The sequence below is a fragment of the Agelaius phoeniceus genome, chromosome 2 (genome assembly GCF_051311805.1).
Source record: "Agelaius phoeniceus isolate bAgePho1 chromosome 2, bAgePho1.hap1, whole genome shotgun sequence".
Classification (NCBI taxonomy): domain Eukaryota; kingdom Metazoa; phylum Chordata; class Aves; order Passeriformes; family Icteridae; genus Agelaius; species Agelaius phoeniceus.
Genome location: NC_135266.1, coordinates 112767410 through 112782226, shown reverse-complemented (window position 1 = coordinate 112782226; position 14817 = coordinate 112767410). Strand labels below are relative to the sequence as shown.

The 14817-nt window shown below is 45.6% G+C and overlaps 1 protein-coding gene across 1 annotated transcript; it reads right to left on the bottom strand.

Annotated features, from left to right (window-relative positions):
• Positions 1-400: 400 nt before the first annotated feature.
• POGLUT1 (protein O-glucosyltransferase 1) lies at positions 401-14608 on the bottom strand. The gene is made up of 11 exons (XM_054654567.2): positions 14468-14608; positions 14165-14255; positions 12202-12345; positions 11631-11766; positions 8923-9044; positions 7355-7414; positions 6266-6365; positions 5406-5464; positions 3434-3601; positions 2874-2930; positions 401-2264 (listed from the first exon to the last, which is right to left on the bottom strand). The coding sequence occupies exons 1-11, from the start codon at positions 14598-14600 to the stop codon at positions 2108-2110; spliced, it is 1227 nt and encodes a 408-aa protein (XP_054510542.2). The 5' UTR covers positions 14601-14608; the 3' UTR covers positions 401-2107.
• Positions 14609-14817: the final 209 nt, after the last annotated feature.

The following is a 14817-nucleotide window of genomic DNA, read 5'->3' as shown; positions in this document are numbered from 1 at the left end:
TGAGTTTTGGGGGCTGTGATGCCCGGCTTGCATAGGACAGAGGGGGTGCAGCCCCCAGGCTTTGAAGACGCAAATCCTGCGCGGCGAGATGGTGCCTCTCGTTGCCTTCCCTAAGACAACTCAACTCCCTCCCTCTGCTGTGAATTCCTCCTTTCCCAAAGCAGCGAAAGCTCCCCACCAGGGGAGGTGCCCGGGCCTTCCCACCGAGCCTGTGCATATTTTAACCCATGGGACTGGAATTCCCGGGATTCTTCCCCCACTCCTGCCGAACCATCACTTTGGCCAAGGGTCACCTAAGCTGCAACAATCACTTCTCATTGCAAGATCCACGGGTGTAAAAGCTGGGACTCCACAGATCTCTTATTAATCTTCTGATGAAGCAATATGCAGTCAGCAAAAGTTCATTTTTGTTTGTTTTATTCTAAAAAACACGTTGTTACAAATGGTTTTAAAATATCATACAGAGCTGTTCAGTTTCTTGGAGTGCTGTCTCTCCACTGGCTAAAAATAGAAAACGAGAAAACCCTTTCCACTCTGGCACAGTTTTCCTGGGAAATCACGTTCTTTTAATGCCCCATTCTGTTTGCTGGATGGGATAACCCCAGCACTGGTCCCAAAACCAACACGCTGCCCCCAGCAACCAGCACTTGATCAATAGGGCCAGCTGCTGTGTCCCTGTAGCAGGGCTGCAAGGCCTCTGTGAGGGCACACATGCACTTAAATATTGTTCCATGCAATTTCCTTCTTCCCTGATCCACACTGACTGCAGAGGGGCCTGAGAGCTGTTGCTATCATCCTATTCCATTATAATGTGCTGCTGTTTCAGCCTTGAGGCTGCTTTACCAACAGGGGTGCTCCCCTGGGAGGCTCCTGTGTCCCTCCTGCCACCCTACACTCTTCCTGTTTGGGTGCCAGAGAAGATGCTGCTGCCTCCCAGCCTCTCCCCTTAGGGGGCACAGAGCATTTCAGGAATTGCAGTTCTTCTTAGCTGAGAGGCTGTGGTGGGCATAAACACAGCGAGCACAAGCAGCCTGTGACCAACCCAAAATGGGTAATGTGAGCAGTAGCTGCTACTGTGTGACTGAAGACATTCCCTCAACCAGGCTGAAGGAGATTAAAAAAGAAGTGGCACAGCTGTGGGGAAGAAAAGCAAGTACTGAAGTGAGCAGATGTATTATCAGTCTCAGAAAAAAACAAACCCTAAAAAAACCCCAAACAAAAAAAAACCAAAATAATCCTGGAAGGATTACAGAAGGGGATCAAAGCAGACTCAGCACTTCTGGAACAAGGAAGTGCTGAATCTACCTCTGTGAATACTTTCTGTGCGTTCCTAAGGATGACATCCCAGGATGTCTGGCCAGGCAGCTGGTGAGAGATAATTAACAGGGGCTCAGTTGTGCAGGGCTGTGCAGGCACCCAGCTCATCTGCTGGAGGATGACCATCCCTGTCCCAGTTGCCAAGCACATCACTGATGATGGCCCCATCACCAGCACATGCTGATCTCTGTGAGGTAGGTAGGGTAACTCTGCAAGGATCAGTTATCCTTTCAAGGGCATGTCAAAACCTTACCATCAACCTCTAAAACCCAACCCCAATAAAGATAAACTCTAAGCTATCCAGAAATGTAAACCCCAAATCCCAGTACCTGCTTCTGTCAGAGAACACCTTATACCCCAAGTGCTATCACCCAGCTGAGAAAACATTTGCCAAAGGGGCAAGTATTTACTAGCTGAGTGCAGCTCACAGTCTGTGTCCTTTGCCATGACCTTTGGTAAAAAGTCCAGTAAGGCCTCTCACTGACTGAATGGGATTTAGGATCATTTTGAGACAGGTAGTAACTAAGTCCTAAATGCTAACATCCCTCCTCTATGCATGACTGACCATTCCATTGAATAACCTTAATCCAATATGCTGCTTAACATTCTTGTGGTGACAATATAACCAGGTCCCAGTGCCTGGAAGCAATATCCAAGTCAGCCTACTGCTGACTTCTCTGTAGTTCTGCTGTGAAAGGTAAGTCTGAGAGAGCAAGAAATAAGTTAATACTGATCTTCAGATTTCCACAGTGATCAGTTTGAGCCAAAGAGAAAAACAGAAAACAAGTCTCTACAGTTCTGTTTTCGGCTGTCCAGAAGTGATCTCGCTGTAGCTCTTCTTCCTTTTCACTTTGTAAGTCAAGATTTGGGAATATTCAGACAGCAGATGCTCCCAGTAGCAAGAGATGTCCTCCATGTCCAAGTGCTCAGTGATGAACTGACGTCCCCTAGAGACACACAAGGCACAGTCAGGCCTGTTTTGCAGTTCCTACAAGAGTCATTAGTTTTGGTTTGGATGTATATCAACTTTCACACTTGTTTCAAATGAGAAACATGCAGTGCTCTGTACTGTCTGTTTTAATTTTACAGTTTTCATTCATGCTCACAGCTCTGACGCTGCAGTGCTTTTGCTATCCTCAGGATGGTATTTGCTATCTGGGATAATAAATATCAGATTTCACTTATCACATGCAGCTAGAGCAGCACTGATGCATGCTGCTTCAGACCAGCCTGGATAGATAATGGTTAGAGTGCAGACACAGCTCCCAGGAGCCAGCTTGTCTCATACTGAGACGAAAGCTCCCAACCTCTGCCAGCTTTCCATGGGGTTCCTGACATGGGTCACATGTGAGCCAAAGAGCTAAGCACAGCATCCTGCCCTCTGCTTCCCTCTGCTTGCTATCATGCTCCAGCCCTCCTGCTGTTTCTGCAGAAGATCAGTTATACTGCACCCTACTAATACTGGCTTGTCTTTGATGGGCAACCCCTTCAAAAGCAGTGTAAGAAAATGTTTTGGAAGAAGACTGCCTAATAGCCAGGAAGGACATACTGCTTACCTCTCTGAAATTTCTTGTGCTATGGCATCATTTTCCTTTACAAACTGCAAGAGCTCCCTAAAATGAAGACACACACAAAAAAATTTTTGAAACAACTGGCTTAGTGGAGAACATCACCCCTTGGCTAAATTATTGGGGAGGGTAAGGTTAAGTCTACAAGTGAGTGAAGGTGCTGCTCACCTCAGAGCACAGAAAAAACTTCTCTTCTTGATTGTTTCACATCAGTTCTGGACAACATCCTGAAATCTGGGAGCTAACACATTTTTGGCCCACTGATAAGTTCTTCTTCCCCCTTATCTCTGCTGCCCACTTGCAAATTTAAGTGTCTAGTGCCTGCTGATTTCAGTGAGAGTGAAAGACTTACTCCAGTGAAACTGTACTCCCCAAGTAATATCAGCAAAGGATTCTCTGGGGGCAGTGATGAAAAGGCCATGAGCTCCAAGAGTCCTTGGCTGGTGCCTTGGAGTGGAGGCACTTCATGGCCTAACACAAAGCATCCTCCCTTCCCAAAGGCTTCCCCATGGTATGGAATGCCCCATGGAGTGCCTCAGGCCCCACACCTGACATCAGAGAGGTCTGACCGCACGGGGATGTAGTGGACCCAAGGCTTCAGCTGGGGGTAGAAGAACTCCAACCACTCCTCTCCGACGTGGAAGACGAGCGAGCCACACAGGAAAAGGTGCTTCAGGCGGAAACTGGCCGCCACTCCCCGGAAATTAAACAGGTACCTTTAACAGGGGGAGCAAAGAGAGGCACCTGATTACACATCTTGTGTCAGGAAATGCACGAAGGTGTGCTGGTCTCCAAGCAGCAGTGAACCTTCCCTGGCAGGCAGCAGCTGAGCAGCACACCGGTCACTAAAGCAGAGGAAAGGTATTTATCTGAAGCTGCTCACAGGAAAGGTGAGCTGAAGTTAAGGTGAGTTTCTCCTGTCTGTCAAAACTCAGTGAGAAATTCAAGGTGTAAGGCTTTACCTCTGATAAAGGCACCTTCCTCTGCAAACCAAGGAGCCTCGTGGACAATTGCCAGCAAGGCATGGAAGGTCATAGCATGGATTCTGTGACCCTATGGGGTCACCCAGAGGCTTTGTCAACCACAAGGAAATTTTTCCCAATTCTCTCTTGCCTTGCAGTGAAGCTTTTCTGTTCACTGTTGTGCTTTGCCACATCAATCTCAGGTTATTTTTTCCTCTGGGATTCTGCTTTAATCTGAATGTAATTGTTTGATATTAACTTGGGAATGCAACCCCAAGAGGTTAAATGGGCCAGCACACAACAGATGGACTTCGCAGATAACAAAGAATCCACAATTTTGTTTTCAGTATTTTCTGCCAAGTTAGTAAAGTGGGCTTGACTGTGGCAAGGGGATATTTCTCTTAGCAAACTGTATCTCATAGGGATGTTTGTTTGCTTACTTGTTTTCTTTATCAAACCCACATTTCTCCTATTATATGGAAAGCTGTTTTTCCTACGGGTAAACCTCCCCAGAACATAACTGATCTTTGAAGTCAAATATTTTGGGCTGGGGGAAGAGAGTTCTTCCTTTAATGAAGCTATTTTGGGTGAGATGGAGCTTAAATATTATATATATTTTGGGCAAGATGGGAATTACAGCTAAACTTAGTTCAGCAGCAAATAACAGGGAGTAAATCTGAAATCACTTTGCATCCTTTGTACTACCCTAGGATCTCAAGGCAGGGACGAGCAGCTCACTGTATAAGGAACTCAGCAAATACATGTAGAGATGTAACAAGAATGATGAGATGTAACAAGAATGATGGTCTGGAAGCAAGGAAATGCCTCTGTCCAATTCCAGACACAGCTCCCAGCATCCATGACCCCAGCCTGCTGTAACACCTACACTGAAAGAGCAGACAAAAGTTCATGTTGACCCTACCACCCTGGGCTACAGCAAAAGTGTGTGAGAAGGTCTCAGCCTACACCATATGATGGGCTGGGGAGCACCAGAGTTGGGCAGTGTATGTGTAACAGAAGGGAGAAATCTGTGCTTCAGTCTAGTGAAATACAAAATGAGACAAGTCAATCACATTTGCACAAAAACACAGATTCAGCCAAATGACTGAGCTCTTATATCAGCAGATTCTGGCTGGCAGAATCACAACTAGCAGAAGAAAAAGCAAAACATCTGACACACAAGTGCATACACACTAAGAGTTTATATTGCACATAGAAACCTGTGAGAGTGTTACACCAAAAAACCCTCATTAAGTAGTTAAAGAATAAAAACCCTTGTAAATCAAAACCACATTCTCCTAAACAACATAAAAAGTATGAATTAGTACTGGGTCTGCTCAATCAGATTTCAGGTTCTCACTTTTACTACATACACCCAGTGGCAGCATTTGTCAGGCTAAGCTCCTAAATTTTCAACTGTCTTATATCTGCTCACAAGCTTTCATATCTACATGAAGCTGGTTGTTGAATTAGACCTTAAAATAAAATGAGACCCTACACCATGCCAGGAAAGACTAACCCACAGCCCTTGAACAGCTATACTAATCAAAACTCTTACTTGTATTTGCAGTGATCAACCAGTGGAATTTCCTTTGCAGGAGGCTTTCCTAAGGTGTCCTTAAAATAAAGAGAATTTAAAAGCAAAGCAAAACAAAACAAAACAGTAAGCTTCAAATGGTGATTTAACTTGTTTTCCTTCTCACTTAGAAACAAAGGTAAGGTGTTAAAAGCTTCCATTCCCACTTCTGAGAAAACCTTCTCTGGTGGGCTGTTAGAAGGATTATAAAGAATTCCCAGCCCTTCTAACATGAAAAAAAGCTCAGTAAATTACACACTGCCTGTAAGTGAATGCCAGCACAAACACATTAAATGATAATGTTTTGTTGGCAGCTACAGAGTAGAAAACAGCTTGGGACAATGGACTGCGTGAAGCCAAGTGTAACTGGATTAGCCAAGACTGTCTGGAGAGAGCTGGACTGTAGACTAAGTAAGAAACTAAAAAGTTATCAGCAACAGTTATCAGAAAGTTATCCACAATAGGATCAAGAAATGGAGCAAACAGAAAAAGGTTTGAAGACTGACAACACCAGAGAGGCAGCTCAGAGACAAGAAGGGGAAGGGTTGGCCAATTTTGTTGTTGTGGGAGAGGAGGAGATTGGCAGAGATTCATTTTTTTCTGTGTTCTCCTTTCCTTGAACAACAAGCGTGGAAGGAAGAAAAGTGTTTGGCCTGCCAGGCTCTAGAGACTCCTTCCTTTCATCTGTCAGAGAGGTGCAGCCATCAAGGGAACTACAAACCTCCCCCACTCTAAGGATCACCCACAACTCTCCAACAAGATGTTTCTCTCCCATCAAAGCCATCTTGCAGTGCCACCCTTTCTGGCCTTCACACTCAGAAGACAGACAAACACCCACACACCTTTTCAGATTTCCAAGCCTGGTTTTTAGTGTACTCAGCATCAACAAGTTCTGGGTTTTCTCGGGACAGCAGGATGAGGGGATCTCTCTCAGGGCTTGTTCTGAAAAAGAAATGCTGTCACTAATTGCCAATCCCCATGACTCAACACAGCTAACAGACTACAGGACTGGAGGCACTGCTTCTTTCTGAGGCTGACCTCCCTGTGTGCCCCCAAAACACTGTGAAGTGTCTACCACAGTGTATTTCTGGCCAAGGGTATATTAACAGAAGAGAATGAGTTATGGGTACCAAAATAATTTGACTGATTATATATTTAACAGTATTATTTAAAGAATCCCCAGGACAAATCCTGCTTCCTTTATCCTGATGAGTGCCAAATGCTTTAACTCCCACCTTAGAGAAAGTTAAAAGATGCTCAGCATCTTCAGCAGCGATCCCTCTGACAGGGCTTTAAAACACTGCTGATAAACAAGGTTATGACATCCCTGAGACACATTCCTCATCAGCTGCTGAGCCTACCTGAAAAGCCATGAAATCCTTCCCTATTGAGGGACAGTATAGGGTTTAACATTGTATAACAAAGTATAGGGTTTAACATTGTCTCAAACTGTCACTGGAGAGAGGCCAAAAAAAATCTTTTCTTATCCCCCACCACTCAGGTAACTTAAGGCCAGAATACTTTTCATTCAGTGTGGATCACTTGCACAGCAAATAAAGCATTCACATTGGCAGGAAGCATGAACAGCAATATTAAATCTTTAAATTTGTATCAAGCACCTGCAGTTCCCTTCACAGAACAAAACAAGCGGGCTCCTGAGGTGACAGTTTTAGTCATTAAGAAATAATGTGGCAAATCCATCATAACTTCTGCTTCCAATATTAAGTGATTATAATAAACTAGTTGCAAATGGCAGTTCTTGTGGAGAATAACTAATAGTGCAATGCTGTACAACAGGTCTCACTTTCCTTACTTTTGGAAAATACACTCTTAATTAGGGTTTAGGCCTAGCAGGCATGGAAATTTCTATATACAGAGAGCTGTTACAGCCCCTGTTGGTAGAATCTTCTGTTGCAGGAAAAAATACTCACCTGGATCCTCGGAAATATCCCTTAGAGATTTTTTTCTTCCACGGCCATTTTTCTGCAGATCTGAAAATATTTTTTACACATGGCAATAAATGATTTAATATAACCATGAAACAACACTCTCATCAGATTTCACAGCATGGTGTCTTTTTCTGTTCTTCATTTTTGATGGAAATCACTTTCTTCATTATAGCATAAAAAAAACCCTCAGCCAGCTCCAATGAAACAGGTTTTCCTGTAAATATTGTGTTTAAGGCAACATAATATAGGCTACTTTCCAGAACACCTTTCAGGCAAAACAATGTATTACACACAGCTCCCCACCAAACCTTGAAGGGTATTAAAAGTTTACCTAAGCTTTGAATCCACTTTTTGTACAGTGGCTTTATTTTGCTGTAGTGAATATGGATAATGAAAAACGACTAGAGAATTTCTAATGAGTCATTTCCCACTACAAAACAAAACTACCAATCAAGAAACAAAAAACCCACCTAGTGTTTTGCACTTAAAACACAAGAGTTCATTGTTTTTACTAAGCACTTTCATTTTAAACCTAATCAAGTCCTTCAAAATAGCTGTTCACCTGGGGTTTTTTTCTGCCAGTGCAGTCACCTGCCTCACCACTTCTCAGGGAACTCTGCCATACTTTTCTGCTGCACCTGGTGGAACGTGCAGGTCCTGACCCCCAAGCTGATCTACCTGCGTATGTCAAGCTTTGCATCTCCTTATAGTGAAACCACAAGGATGACTAAATGCTTTGCACCTCCATTACACTACAACACATCAAGCTTTAGCTATGAATAATCATGTGGATCTTCAGATTTTGAAGAGCAAAAGATTCAACTTTGCATTCAGATGTCAATTACACAGAGGTGGTTTTTGCTGTTTTGTTTCTGTGTTCACTCATTGTTGCACACTTGGTTTGTCACTCTCCATGGGAAGCAGCCCCTTACTCTGCTAGTAAGTCAAAAGATCCTGCCAAAAGGAAGACTCCCAGCCAGAAATGTCTTCTGTTTAGCCCAGTAATGACTCTTGATTCCTAGGAATGGTTCCAGGTTTTTCTATTGCACAATGACACTCAAGTAAAAGCAGATCTAAAGAAGGCTTTCCTTTAGCCTCCCAGTAGCTTAGACAAACATCCTGGATCATTCCTGCAGTGAAAAAAACACAGCTCCTAGAGAAGTAGTTGAAAAGAAAGCAGAATATTTCTGTATGTCAGGGGAGATTTCTGCAGGCAAAAGATACCTGTTACTTTATTGACAAACCTGCTCTCCCCAAACCCGATAGCAATCTGGCCCTGACAGCATGAAGGATGTGCATAGTTTGTCCTCTGCATTCCTTACTAAAGGGTTGCAAACAGAGGAGCTAATTATAACTTCCAGTGACATCATCCAAGGTTTCCATGGAGAATTCCCATACAGCAGTTAGGCTGTAGGTAGTTCATGTGAGGCAGCAGGACAGATCACAGGCCAACAGACTTATGGTCTTGGACATCAACACTAGCCCCGTGCAAGATGGATTTTTATCTTCCATGAAACCTCCCCCCACACATAACCATTTCCAAAACCTACCTTCTGAGGTCCTCTCTCATGAGGTCCCAGCGCCCTAAACCTGTTGGGTAAATTGGCCAAACAGCTGGTCCTCCTTCCCAAAATGTCCAGGCAGGATACATGATGTCATTGTATTCAGATGTCTTGAGAAAAAGGAGAGTAAAGCAAGAATGAGAGTAACATCTGCTTTGGTCTACTGACTGAGCCCACCAGTAACAAATGTTCCTTCTGGGAGTTCTGTTGGCTTTCTCCATTATGTGTCCAAAAGAGGCCAAAAGAGCTTTGCAAAGAAATTTGCTGGGCTTACAGAATCACAGAATTATCAGGGTTGGAAGGGACATCTGGAGATCATCCAGTCCAACCCCCCTGCCATAGCAGGATCACTTAGAGCAGGTTACACAGAAACACATCCAGGTGGGTTTGGAATCCTCTCCAGAGGGAGACTCCACTCCTCCCTCGGCAGGGTTCATATGAAGACAGCTCAATACTGAAATGCTTCAATGATTTTTAAAAGGCCTTGTCTTGCAGTGTGATGACACAGAACTTTCATGTAGAAAATAGCAAAAGATCCATGATGCAGCTGATTAGTAAATAGCAAAAGACCTGAGTTCAACTCACCTTTCTAAAGACTTGTGCCTATGTGTAGCAACAAATGTTTTCTTCTGATGACAAGTCAAGAGGCATTATTACCTCCTCAGAGATAGAGGCGCTTAGAGACACTTTGTGGTTAAGGTTTCTAACACTTCAGTTCATTTCAGACTTCCTAGAGATCACTTAACAATTCACTGTAACAAATATCCAGGTCATGTAAGAATTCCAGTTCCTCACTCCTATTTGGTTGCTTAAGTCCCCATATATTATCAGAGGGAAGACCAGCACTTGAGACTAAACCCTTCCATGAAACCAGACTATGGGCAACTTCCTTGCACTAGTAGTAAACTTCCTACACCATTACCCATCTGTCTGTGACCTGGAGATACTGGAGAGTCCAAGCCCACTGAGGCAGTTAGGAGGTTAGTGCACATGACTTATGAACAGGGCTGAGGTGTCAGTGCACAGGAAGAGGCTTGGGGGAATGTAAATCTCCTACTGCCTAATGGGAGAGTTCAGGAGGAGGCACACTGTTTTCTGTAGTGCAGGGCCAGAATAAGTGGCAGCAGGCTTTGATTACAAGAGGAAGAATTCCAGTTGGATAGTGGGAAATGTGTTTTCATTCATCAACTCTGTCTGTGGATGCCCTGTCCCCAGGGATGCTCAGATCTGAGCAGGATGCAGCCCAGAGCTGGTCCTACTCTGAGCAAAGGTGCTGGACTGGGTGACCTTCTGAGGTCCCTTCCAACTTGAATGAGTGTGTGCTTCTCTGTCTTCTCAGTCCTGCTACAACCAGGCACTGGTAACAGAGCATGACAGCTCCATGATCAACTTTCTGAGATGCAGAACAGGACAATATTTCAATCTTTTATACTTTCAGCTTTAGAAAGCACATGGGACCAGCACCCTGAAGTCTTCCCAACAGTGGCTGCTGAAATGTGAGCTGTGCCTGGATCACTGGGTTTCAGTTAAGATAGGATTGAGGTAACAGTTCAAATACTGGACAACAGTGAGTGCAGAGCTCAGTTTCTTGCAGGGCACTCAGGGGCAGAATGATGAACATGGCTGCAAAGATTAAACTCCTGCAACCTGCTTTGCAAAAACTTGGGTTCTGCTGGCTAAAGTTAAGGTTGTTCAATGGTCAAGGGGCAAGACAGCTTGGCTTTACTGCTGCATCCAGCAGCGAACATGGTTATTGCCTGTACTGAAAATTTAGAGACAGTTTTAGGACTGCCATGGAGTAGACAATAGTTATGGATCATATTATGGTTCAGATTGCATGAGCTGAAGACTTAGGTTCAGAGTACGATGCTGCAAGTTAGCAGAAAGAGAGTTGGGTTTGAACTAGCAAGACCAAATAGTTCATTGCTTCTCCTTGTATCTTACTGTCTGCTGGAGCTCAGCCAAGAACAGGATTTGTCATGAAAGTGCAGGATTTGGGCATACAGGGCATACACCAAGGCAAAGCAAGATTAGCCAAAGCTTGAGGTGTAAAAGCATCTTGCTGGAAAGGATGAGACACTATGCTACAGTCAGGTCTAATAGTGAGAGAGGTAGGAGAAGATGCAGGAGGGCTCTTGAGTGTGGGAACAGTGAAGCAAAGAGCAATTGCCTCCATGCATGTGTGCACCTCTGCATAGGCATGCAGTTTTGCAGGTGGAAAAGGGAATCCAAGAGAAAAGGGTTCAGAGAAGGTGACAAGATTATAGAAACACCCATCTGTGGCACCACAGAAAAGGACTAAAATATTCACATTAAATGAGATTACTGTATGACCACTGACATGATCAAAAATCCTTAATATAGCTGGTAAACTATGGCTATAATTTTAACAGAGGTATTGTAGCAAATGGGAGGCATACTGGCACGTATCCCACCCAGGTGTGTATCATTCCACTGCAACAGAGGTACACTTTTTGACCTGGAAGAGGAGCTAATGAGGGGAAAAGCTGATCTATCAAATTGATCTGCAAGTCTGTCTGTCAGAAAACTGGAAGCAAAAGGAAACACAGGGCAAGAAGGAGCAAGCAATTTCAATGCACGGAAAATCTGCAGAGAACCATGCTCAAAAATATGTTCCCAAGAGAAAGAAGAACATGCACATCTTGGAAATGCTCAGCTTTTGAAGGTATGTGTACCTTGCTGAAGGAGAAGACTGGGATAATGGGTTTCATCCACTTGGGAACCTGGGGGTAGTCTCGCACATTGATCACCATTTCCATGTCAGGGAGGCGCTGGATGATCCCCAGAATGAAGTGCTCAACTCCACTGCATCTGTGGAGAAATGACACATGGCAAAACAGCTATAAGGAGGCAGGCTCCTGCAGTCTCTTGCAGGCCTTCCTCTGCACAGAGACAGAAGAGATGGTGAGCCTAAGCCATACCATGATGCAAATTGGGAACTGCCTACAGCAGCCTCCAAGTCCCACTGCAGTATGGACACCAATGGGGCAACACATCCTATAAAATCTGGCCTGACCTGAATTTCTATGGGATTCCACAACCAACCAACCCTTTGTACACTGAAATGAAACAGTGACACTTTCCTATTGATGCATATAAGCCTAACAGTTTATTTTCCGGGCTTCTCCTCTGATGAGGAATTCAGACCTCTGAAATAACATTGTACCCAATAGCTGCCAGCTTGGCAGTGTTGGAAGTATTCTTCTGTCCCAGCTAGGGAGAGCAGATCCTCTGCACAGCTCTTACCTTGCAGGGAACATGCAGTCCTGCTCACGATACAGTCTGTTTTTAATTATTTGGTAGTGGGTCCCGAGCTTCCGGCTCACCACGTCTGCCATCGTCTCCTTGGAAATGCCACCTTGAAAAGGAGCCAGGTCCTGCTTCCAGACACTGAAACAAAACCATCAACCACTATTATGTACCACAGGGAGGATACTGTGCATTAAATGCTGCAGTGTGCAGAACAGGCTTCTAGCTAAAAGAAGCTCCATGCAGCTTCTAGGAGCTCTGGTGTGAGAAGTTAAGTCTTGGAAGTTCCTCAGAGGTTCATAGGTTCAGGCTTCACACTTTTACCTAAGTGCTGTTTGCCTGAACACAAAGCCCAGCTCTAGTCACTCTCTCACAGAAGTACCTGACATACCCAGGCAGGTTTTGGGTAAAATCCTCCAGCTCACTTCACCCTTGTGCTCTCCATAAATGATGGGGCACACCAAAACCAAATTCCTCACAGAATGTCACGCTGTGTAAACATTAAAAATGTAGGTAACAGTCTAGTTGCATGAAATACCATCACCCAGGAACCCTGGGGGAGTGAAAGCTGGCCTGGGAGGACAGGCCCATGCAGCACATGTCCTGTGACTTCTGCACACCACCAGCGAGCTCCAGGAACACAGTATGGAAGCACAAACATAATGAATATAAGAAAACATAGAAGAAGGATGCAACTTATATAAAATTAGTCTAAAAGTCCTGTGATCTAACTGTTTGGAGCATGTAATAGACAGTGCCAGATTGTAACAGCCAAGGAAACATTCTTTGCTTTTAGGTAGACATTGCATCAATGTTTCAGTTTAAGAAAACACTGTCAGGGAGATCCCACTGTGCGAGTGGTCAAACACTGGTACGGGTTGCAGAGAGAGAATGTGGAGTTTCTTTGGCATATTAACGTTGAGATATTCAAAACCTGACTGGTCACAGTCCTGGCAACCCTACTTGAGCAGAGGGGTTGGACTTGACGATCTCAAGAGGCTGGACTTGATGACCTCAAGAGGTCCCCTCCAACCTCCAGAATTCTATTTCCTAATCGGGTAGAGAGCAGTAAAACTGTGTCAGGAATTGCCACTGTGCAGATAGTCTGGCCACAACAGCATGAGCAGTCTGGTAGGCATGCAAACGGGATGAGCTTGAGAACAGGAAGAGAGTTGCAGTGCCATGGCACATTCACAGCCATCCTCACCTCCTGTTACTATTGCCTGTCATGTTCTGCAGCGGATTTTTGGAGGTTGTAACCACTTGGGAAGGTGTTTGGTCCAAAGGTGGGCAGGAGCTGGTGGGGTGTATGTTTAAAGATTAGGATATGTCTTTAGGCTGTATCTGGATTGGAACTTAGGCAAGACTGGAAAGCTCAGCTAAAAAAGACTTTCCTTCATCAATATTTCAAGAGCAATGAATATCAAAAACTCCAAACAGAGAGTACAAACAGTAGCTCAACATGACTCATCTGATTTTAAAAGCCGATATAGTACTCAAACCCCAAAATGAGTGAGCACATCTGATACTTTTAAATAGGAGGCTTGAAGCTGGGCATCTGTGTTTTTGCATGTGAAATCCTAATCCTAAAGGCAGAAGGATGTGGTAACTCCTAAATTCCTTTCCTTCCTTTAAATAAAAATGGTGATTAAAGATATCAAACCTCCTAGTCCCACTGAGTGAGAAGGCAGAGGTGGGCTGTTAAGAGAAATGTCACCAGCTATGTGTATGGTTTATTGTGTGGTCTATATGAAATGCCAACACACTGTATGTTCAGCTGCAGAGGGTAACAAGGTGTGGGACCCATAGCTGCAGATGTGACACATTTGGGCCAAAATATTCCCTGGTTTATCCCCAATCCACCAGTGCTGCTGAAAGTATTCCCTCCTGAGACCTGCACAGTCAGTGAGTATTCCCTCATGTCCGGAGACCTGCACAGTCGAAAGGAAACCAGTCTCACCTTTGGTGGCAGCTGCAATTTTCCTTTACACACGGCTCATAGGCTTCCACAGCTTTCTTAATTTGCCCAGCTATCGCTTTCCACTTGGCATCTAAAACACACAGGAAGGAAAAGCCAAAGGGTTCGATCCGCCCGCCAGCAGAACGAGCGGCGGGCTGGGGAGGCGGGGAACGGGCAGCGGCTCGGGCGCGCCTTCCAGTCCGCGTTCCGCCCGCCGCGGGGTGCGGCGCTGGGGAAGCCGCCCGCCCGGTCCCCGGCCCCTGGCCCCGTCCCGCGGTCCCGTCCCGCCGTGCCGCCGCTCACCTGCCGCCAGGGCGGGCTGCAGGCGGCACAGCACGGCCGCCACGGCCCACAGCGCCAGCGCCGCCCGCCCCGCGGCCATGGCCGCTCCGCCGCACGGCCCAAGATGGCGGCGGCGCCCGCCCCGCGCGGCCATGGGAGCTGTAGTTCCCGCCCCAGCGCTGAGGGGGCGGGCGGGCATTGGGACATTGCCGTGTCGCGACAGAGTGGCCTGTCGGCACTGCCTGTCGCGATAGATGGGGCCTGCTGCACAAGCGGCCGCTGTCCAGACAGGCTCTGAGCTGGGATAGCCCCCAGGTATCCTCCTGGGTCCTCCCTCAGAAGCCGCCAGCTCCGGGTGCTCTCGCTCCCTC